General features: G+C 37.2%; 2 protein-coding genes across 2 annotated transcripts; both read left to right on the forward strand.

Moving 5' to 3' along the window:
- Positions 1–828: 828 nt before the first annotated feature.
- LOC101304397 (RNA polymerase sigma factor sigB-like) lies at positions 829–5,061 on the forward strand. The gene is made up of 7 exons (XM_004303279.1): positions 829–1,085; positions 1,185–1,375; positions 1,938–2,543; positions 3,366–3,596; positions 4,028–4,168; positions 4,411–4,611; positions 4,719–5,061. Exons 1-7 carry the CDS (start codon positions 887–889, stop codon positions 4,998–5,000), a joined length of 1,851 nt encoding a protein of 616 aa, XP_004303327.1. The 5' UTR covers positions 829–886; the 3' UTR covers positions 5,001–5,061.
- A 726-nt stretch (positions 5,062–5,787) lies between these two features.
- LOC101304686 (F-box protein At3g07870-like) lies at positions 5,788–8,486 on the forward strand. The gene is made up of 3 exons (XM_004303280.1): positions 5,788–5,880; positions 5,988–7,238; positions 8,093–8,486. The coding sequence occupies exons 2-3, from the start codon at positions 6,070–6,072 to the stop codon at positions 8,196–8,198; spliced, it is 1,275 nt and encodes a 424-aa protein (XP_004303328.1). The 5' UTR covers positions 5,788–5,880; positions 5,988–6,069; the 3' UTR covers positions 8,199–8,486.
- The last annotated feature ends 690 nt before the right edge of the window (positions 8,487–9,176 follow it).

Raw genomic sequence — 9,176 nt, forward strand, 5'->3', positions numbered from 1 at the left:
GCTCCACATGTGTGCTTTTTGAGAATTGGTACAACAGTATAAAACAAGTGGGCCCATATGTTTCACTTTCACCGCATCTCAATAATGAATTATGTTTTTTTTTGTTGCCCCTAGCTATCATATGAGAAAATCGTAGGAACTATACGTTCATATATATATATATAAAATTAAGAGAAAACATGATTAATAAGGGGCAAAAAAATTTTTTAGATAAGAGGCATTTTTAGTTATTAATATTAAGAGTATATTAATCGGTTTGTTTTTTTATTAAATAAGTATATTAATAGGTTTGAAAGAAAAAAAAAAAAGGTACTTTTGAATAAAACAAATTTGACATAAGGGGGCCTAATTTATTTTTCGCACCGGGCCTTCAATCCCTCATGACCAGCCCTGAGTGTGAGGTCAGGAGCCCAATTTATAGGTGTGTGGCTGAGGGCGATGCTGATTATAGCTGTTGTGCTCTTGATCTTGTATTTTTCTTGCCTTGTAAAGTTTTGTCGCCCAAGTGATATTTTCTAGTGATCGTAGTTGCCCACTAGGTAGTAGGTACTCATAAACGACATTGTCTCGATTATGAAAAATGTGGTGTGGAGGAAAAAGAAACACCAGGACTGATGAGAGCGAGCTGCATATCTGGGCGTTGGTCTCGGCCTGAATAATTCGAGCTTGGGCCCAAAACATAAAATAGAAACTAGTTTAGATTTGGCCGGGCTGGCCCCCGACCCATATTAGTTTGGGTGGTCCAAAATTCCAAATCCGAGAGGATAAGAAAACGGCGGAGTTCATCCATTTTCTTCTTCTTGGTCTCGCTACTGCTGATTGGAGACTAATGCATGGTATTGCTCCTGCTATTGCTATGCGTCTGAATCTTTACATGTAGACTGAGATGTCAATCTTATCATCTTCTTCATCATTGTTAGTTGGGTTTTGCGACGCCCACAAACACGCCTCTTCCTCTTCTGTAATATGTTGTTCCTTTCTCACCCCACTATCCGTTCCGCACCCCAAACCCAAGAACAAGAACAATAAGAAGAAGAAGAAGCTCACCCAAATATGCACTGATCACATTGCCGTGGGCTTCCAAGGTTTTGTTTCATATCCTTGGGTGTTCTTATATGCTCGCTGTATCGTTCTTTTTTTTTTCCATATTTTCTGACCATTCGATTATTGCTTCAAATATGCAGCAAAAGCTAGATATCCTATCAGCTTCTGCGCACAATATATGTCGTCTAGCACATCACATTCAACATCAACACCAACAGCTACCTTGCTTGATATGGAGGAGTTCAGTTTACCTTCTTTAACAGTTAATTCTGATTCTTTGATTGTAAATCGACCCTGGACATACACCGGAGCAATCGGCCCTCCCACTGAGGTTAGAGCTGTTGTGCACAATTTTTGCTAGCTAGTGAATTTTGGCTTTTCCTCTTGACTAATGAATTTCGCACTATTCTCTCATTTTTATTTTTTATAAATTAAAAGTCTGGCACGCAAGTGTGATTATGCGGCAATGTTGGTATTCTATGGTAGTGCTTGGAAATAGACCAGCAAATGTGGCAACACTTATCTATGAATTTAGTTGAATCACTGCAATATACTTGAATGGTTTTCATAGAATGAAACACTTAAACGTATACATGTCTGTATCTCTGTTAAAACAAAAAAAAAAAAAGCTAGAAGAAGAACAAACCAAACAAAAAATAAAAATTAAAGTAAAGAAAAGAAAAGAAGCTGATTTACAATTATCAAGTATAATGATGACTGTGCCTTGACATGTTCGAACTCAAATTGCAACTTTTCATCTTATGGATGCTCTATTTGTCGAGCAACTCCCTGATTTTAAAGTACCCCCAGTTGTGCTGTTTCTCTGTTGAGTTTTCCAATGTCTGAGAACTGTTGAGCTCACAACTGTAATTAGCTTTGGTGTATATCATCAGGCAAACTATGGAGCAGCGTTAGCTACAGAAACACTTCTTACAAGTGAAGAGGCTGTAATAGCAGCTGCTGCTGCTGAAGCTGTTACTCTTGCAAAAGCAGCTCTGAAGGTTGCAAAGGATGTAGCTTTGCTGGTTAGCAATAATCACTATGCTAAAGTAGAAAATTCATCTCCAGTTTCTTGTGGGACCAGTGCTTTTCATATCAACTGGGCTCAGCATCTGGAAACTGAACCAACTCTGAGAATTGGAGATTCCATGGCATCTGAAACTGCACTGGTGGAGGATCATTTCCTTCAAATTGCCATAAATGAATCTGAAAATGTGGAACCAGCAAATGAAGAATTTGAACTTCTGCAGGAGCAACTTTCTAACGGTATAGCTGCGAGATCAAGTCGCCAAACAGAAAGGAAGGCAAGAAGAACCAGAGCAGCAGAAAAGGCTGCTGCCAGTATTGTGTCCGTGAAATCTGGTTCAACCAGCCGAAAAAAGCGTGCTTCTTTACAAGATGTAGACCATTCCGATCCATTGCGTTACTTGAGAGCAACTACTCATACTTCTAGGCTTCTTACTGCAAATGAAGAAATTGAACTATCAGAAGGAATACAGGTATTACTTGTATAATTGATAGTCACTTGGTTGAGTTTTAAAACCACCTTGTTGATAACAATTTTTTTTTTGTTTGCTCTCGCTGTTGATAACAATATAAACCTAGGTTTATTCATTGATACTTTACTTCCGGCTTTGCATATCAAATGTGTAAATAAATTTTTCGGATAGCGGTTTAACAGTTTTACTTATATTTTTTTTGTTTGGGGGTCAAAACCAGTTATCACGAGTCATTCTGTACTCGTCTTGTATTCATTTACTTTAGTTTATCATTTTAATTGTCCATAATACCCCTCTTGATCTCTATGTTAAGAAAGAGGAAGGTATTATGGGCCGCTTAAATAAAAGAGTGTGTATGACTATTGGAGACTGTTAATAAGAATACCCTTAGTTTACCTATTCATAGCTGGTAGAATCGGTGAAATTATTAGTAATTTAAGGCAGATGGTCCTCTGAACTATGCTAAGACTAAACTTATATTTTCTGCCATAATGAAAGAGAAAAAGTGTGATGACTTTTGTTAGGAAGTGTTGGATACCAATAACTGGTTGACTTTTGATTGATCTGGTAGATATTGTTGTTGTTGAAATTATTCCAAATGTCAAAGAATTTATTGTTAAGCTTAGAGGACTAATTACACTTTTGCACTCAAACAGAAAATAGAAAAGTCAGTGCAATATTGAACAGTTGGAGCTTTAAGAAGTAACTAGGAATATTAAAGTAAGTTAAACTAGTATATAAGCACTCAGGAAAATGTTACTGTGTATTTTCACTAGGTTATAATATTTTGTGATTTCTGATGTTTTAATTATCATACTTTAGGAACTTTTAAAACTAGAAAAGCTCCAGGAGGATCTTGCACAAAGATGCGGCACTCAGCCCACCTTTGCACAATGGGCCGCAGCAGCAGGAGTTGACCAGAAGACATTAAGGAAGCGAGTAAACTACGGTATTATGTGCAAGGACAAAATGATTAAGAGCAACATACGCCTTGTTATATCGATTGCAAAGAATTATCAGGGAGCTGGAATGAATCTTCAGGATCTTGTGCAGGTATTTTATCTTATTGTTTAATTACTTATGGTCACTCCTTCGGTCCTTCCTGATATGTAATTCAGTAATGTGGACCATTCATTCTTTAGTTCCCTCTACAAGATTATTTTTGCAAATAGTTAAGCCATGTCCATGTTGCCATTTGATTACTATCACTGCAAATCCATTTTGCCATTTGTTTGCCCAGTTTAGAATTTAGATGACCAAAGAGTTAGCACTTTAGCTGATTGTTGGAGGGAAGATCCTTGCATAGGGATGTAAAACTGATAGCCATTGATATTAAATTGCATAATTGCTGAAAATTGTGGAGGTTCACAATATTTAAAATTTGTAGTCCTATACCTATATATCTTTCTTTAATATAGGTTCATATTTTTAATCTTCAAATGATGGAAGAAATTCTTAACTTCATCTTGTTTATTGACTTTCAGGAAGGTTGTCGTGGCCTTGTAAGAGGTGCAGAAAAATTTGATGCTTCAAAGGGTTTTAAGTTCTCAACCTATGCTCACTGGTGGATCAAACAGGCTGTCCGAAAGTCTCTTTCTGATCAATCGAGGACAATTCGTTTACCAGTGAGTTTAACTATCATCTTGTTCATATTTCCTTAAGATCTCATATGTAGCTATCAAAACTGCGTAAGCGTAGGACAGAAACTATTCCCACTGGGACCCTGTTGTTTTGGGATCAATATAGGGTAAAAGTCATTGATTTTGGGAAGGGGAATACCATTGTCATGATTTGTATTCCAGCTGGAGTTGTATATTGTACTGCTTTATCTTTAATACTCTTGTTTTTACAATTTTTGGTAAAACAGTTTCACATGGTGGAGGCAACTTATAGAGTGAGAGAGGCTAAAAAGCAATTGTATAGTGTAAACGGAAGACATCCTAATGATGAAGAAGTTGCAGAGGCAACAGGGCTATCAATGAAGAGGCTTGCTGCTGTCCTACTGACTCCAAAAGCTCCTAGATCTCTCGAGCAGAAAATTGGAATCAACCAGAATCTTAAACCTTCGGTCTGTCCTAGTCTACTTCCAATAATTGACAAGTTATGTCCTACATGTTGTCACCTGGTTGTGTTCATGTGTATATTTTTCTGATGAGTTCATGACTTTCTTGACAGGACGTAATTGCAGATCCTGACGCAGAAACAGCTGAAGACCTATTGATGAAAAAGTTTATGAAACAGGATTTGGAGAAGGTACTGGATAGTCTCAATCCAAGAGAGAAGCAGGTGATCAGATGGAGGTTTGGGATGGAGGATGGGAGGATGAAGACATTGCAAGAAATAGGGGAGCTAATGGGTGTTAGTAGAGAGAGAATTAGACAAATTGAATCATGTGCATTCCGAAAGCTGAAGAACAAGAAAAGAACTAAACATTTGCAGCAGTATGTGCTTTCATAGGCCGATGGAGATTAAAGTGCATAACTAGCAAGTAGTTCATACGAGGCATGTAGAGCTGGTTCTTATATTTATTTATATTATGGCTTCTTTTTTAATCTCAGAGTGGAATTGTATTCTTATCCTTTTTGTAATACAAGAGTATTTGTGCATACAAACAGAATCTTTTGGATCAAGCATTTCCCATTCTTTTGATATAACAAAGAAGTACATGAAGAAACTCCATATGAACATCTTAAATTCTACAAGTTCTATACAAATGTCAGCTGCTGTTTTGTCTTGATTTTACTTGTTTTTGTTTTTTGAACATGTAGATGTTCTTTTTGCAAGTTATATTTAGATATGGTTTCTTTCTTCAACAGTTCAACTAAAGCTAGGCAGTGGTTTTGGCACTTCATGGTCGGAAGTTGCATTAAACTGGAGTGGGATACACCAGCCATAAATGAGCGCCATTCAACACAGGTTTCACATGCAATCAAAGTTTCGGAAAGCACTTGATACGAAAATGCTTGATTCTAACAAATATCAATGCCGTGATTCTAGGCCTGTAAAATGGGTTGGGTCTACCTGGCCTTAAGATATGATATTGGAAGCCCGTACCCGGCCCGTGACCGGGTAAAGTTTGGGCCAAAAAACGCTTATCCGGATTTTGTCGCTTGAGTGATTAAGGTATAAATCTAAATTCTTTTATTTTTAATATAAACAAATAAATATAAACTTGAATGACCGAAAACAAAAAATCGATCAAGTTATAATGAGTGAGCAAATTGATCATTCGCTCTCCCATTATCCTTTTAACCCTAAAAACTCTGTCACGGCGGCTGACCTTTTCCTCACACCCAAATCAGGTTTCTGCGGCTCGGTTAAGATTACTTTCTGGCTGGTGAGTTTACTTTCTTTGTAGTGATTCCTATTATTGAAGATTTTACTTTGCAAGTTATACTCTTTGAGATTGCCGTTTTCAATTGAAATTTGTACTCCGAATTGTAGGATTCGCTCGGGTGAGAGGAATTAGAACGACCCACTAGCTGTATCCTAGGAATTTTGTTTGAAATTGAACTGAGAGAGGAAAATGCCAAGAAAAAAGAATCCCAGGAAAAAAGGAAAATGGAAACCCAAATGTGCTTTCGATATGGAGCAACTTCCTCAAGCTCTAGTAATGGACATTCTTTCAAGGCTTCCAATCAAGAGCCTCTGCAATTGCAAATACGTTTGCAAAGAATGGCTTCACATGATTCATGGCCCTGAATTTGCTCGGCTACACCTTCAAAGATCACCCATCAGCATCTTGATCAAGACCTCGCCTCCTAGAAGAGAACAAAGCAAACTTGATTTAATCCATGTAGAAAGTGATGGGTCTGATATGCGAGTGGACAGAATGAGATTTGCTCCCCTGAATAGCATACCTTGCTATCTTTTTCAAGTGGATTTGATGAATTCATGCAATGGTCTCCTTTGTTTGACTGAGTCTAAGCGAGATGGTTCCTTGTATGTGTGCAATCCTATATTGGGTCAGTACATTAGCATTCCTTGTCCTGATAAGAATAGATATTACTCTTGCAATTTTACGGCAATTGGTTTTAGCGCCAAGACTAAGGAATACAAGGTGGTGCAAACAAGTTTCAGGGAATACAACCGGAGTGAGCCTGTGGCTCACATATACACCATTGGCACAGGAGTTTGGAGAAGTCTTGGAAAGCCCCCTAGAGGTGGCCGAATTCCATTTGATTCTTTTCTGCATGGAACTCTTCATTGGATTCCCTATGCAAGCTATAACTATACTCCTCAATCTATACAATCTTTTGACTTTGAAAGAGAAGAGTTTCGACCACTACCATTGCCCCCAGTAAGCCTGAAGAAATCCGGCCAATATGATGGTTTCGGGTTGGGAGTCTTGAAAGGTTGTATTTTATCATGTGTGTTTGAAAGTAATCAATGTAAGGGTAGGAGTCAAGGGACAGTTGACATGTGGATTATGAAGGATTATGGTGTTCAAGAGTCTTGGACCAAAATTCTTGTCATCGAAAACTTGTATCCAGACAGTTCATATAAACCAATTATGTTCTTGAATGATGTGGAAATCCTAATGAGGTACAGACGGTCTGTGGTATACTATGATCAAGAAACAAAAAGTCTCAAACGAACTCGCATTGTTCAGACTCAGTCTGAGTTTGAGGCATTTGGTTTTTGTCCTTGTTTTGTTTCACTCCATGATGTTTCAAAAGGAGAGGAGGTGAAAAGGTATGTGTACTGAATTACTGACACTTGAGAGATAGACATGGATAAATTTAGCTACATGTTTCTGTTATGACCTCCTTTAGTTTTTCTGTATAAGTGCTTGAGCAAATTTGACTTATACTTCTGTTTTCAAACATTCAGAAATATCTCATTTAATAAATACTGTAAATCTCCACTGGTACTGCGTGTCTGCGTATGAAAATCTTGTATTGTGGTAATCTAGGCTTGGAAGAGGTGGTGTTTGTTTTTGAAAGAACTTCATCATAAACTTACAGATTTTCAGTTAAATGTGAGTTCAGCTAACATCACAAGGCTTTGTGTGCATCTGTGTTTTGCTGATCTTCAGAGTATTATTTGTTTCTTGTTGATATTTCTTTTGATGTTCAAAGCCTATGCTCCGTGGCTCAGCCAACCCCTCCAATTTTTAAATGTTCTATTTGTTGTTTATATCTGTATGAATATTATAAGGAAATCTTTTCTCAAAAAAAAAAATATATATATTATAAGGAAATCATGTTAATTGTCTTTATTTAATGCTCCTCCTACAGTAACATTGCAAACAGCAAATAGTTTAACATTTGGTTTTGTATGTTTGACCGTCTCTCTTGGGTTTAGAACATCACAATATTTTTATTTCTGTGTTATTTAATTAGCTCAGTTTCATTACATTTGCTCGTCTCTCTTTATTTCCAAGTCTTTTTAGTGCTTCACTTCTTGCCTCCCACACATCAAATTATAGTCTTGCCCCTGCTGTCTTTGCTTTTCAGAAAATTTGCCAAAAACATTTGAAATTACATGGTTTCTCATATTTTGAAAATGTTCAAGACTTTTTATCAAGCTTACAATATGAAGTGCAGGATAAGAGACAAGCATCAAGCTTACAATATCCTGCTGGGTAGAGGGAGCAGTGATAGTGCTTGTTCCAGCGTGCCACCTAATCACAAGTCCAAAAAGCTTAACTGAGGCTGGACTGCTTTTGAAGAGGGTCTTTTGGAAGCCACAAATTCATGTGAGTTGTCTTAGCCCATGAGTTATATCTCTTGATGATACTTGAGTTAGCTGTGTGAAGTTTATCGCATTGCTGGACAATTTGTATTACAAATGACTTCATCTTGTTCTATAGATCTTGCCAATGTACCAGTTTCTCAGTTCCTAATTAGTAGAAAATATATGCAACATTGCCAAAGTATAAAGACCATTTTCTTGGGAGTGTTGAATTGTTACTATTTTAAGTGCAGGTTGGTTTTTATCTCAACAAGCTGTGCTCTACATTATCTTGTTTCCTTTTAGCAGCAATAGTGTTGTGTTAAAAGGCTTGATTAATACAAAAGATCCCCTGAATTAAGGGTTCATTTTCAACTTGATATCGTGCTGAGCTGCCGGTGACCCAAACAATAAAAGGAATTAAATTCAAAAGATAATGTCCATTTAATACAAATTGTTGCACCTCACTTCCCATTCCAACTAAACTTATCTAAACACTTGACAACCTATATTATTGTAATATCATTTTACCTCACCCCTTAAACATGCTTAGTGAGAGAAAATGGAAGAGAGAAGATTTGGCTAGAACCTCTCCTCTCACCGGCCATAGGCCTCCGGTCACCGGTCGCAGGACTCCGGTCACTTTTGTTGATGAAAACATGTTCTTGCCTCCAATAATAAATTACTGACCCCAGTAAACATGTTATTGACCCCAATAAACATGTTCTTGCCTTCAATGATAAATGACTGACCCCAGTAAACATGTTATTGACCCCAGTAATATCCAAACAATCAAGTTTATTGCTCCTAGTAAACTTCTACTGGGGTCAGTAAATAACCATACAACATCTCTACTTGTTGCGGGAAAAATAAATTGAGAGAGAATTTGGGGAGACTAATCAAGATATTTCATTCATAGAATAAACCTCTATATATAGAAGATACAATACATAAGGA

This window comes from Fragaria vesca, linkage group LG6 (genome assembly GCF_000184155.1).
Source record: "Fragaria vesca subsp. vesca linkage group LG6, FraVesHawaii_1.0, whole genome shotgun sequence".
In the NCBI taxonomy this organism is placed as follows: domain Eukaryota; kingdom Viridiplantae; phylum Streptophyta; class Magnoliopsida; order Rosales; family Rosaceae; genus Fragaria; species Fragaria vesca.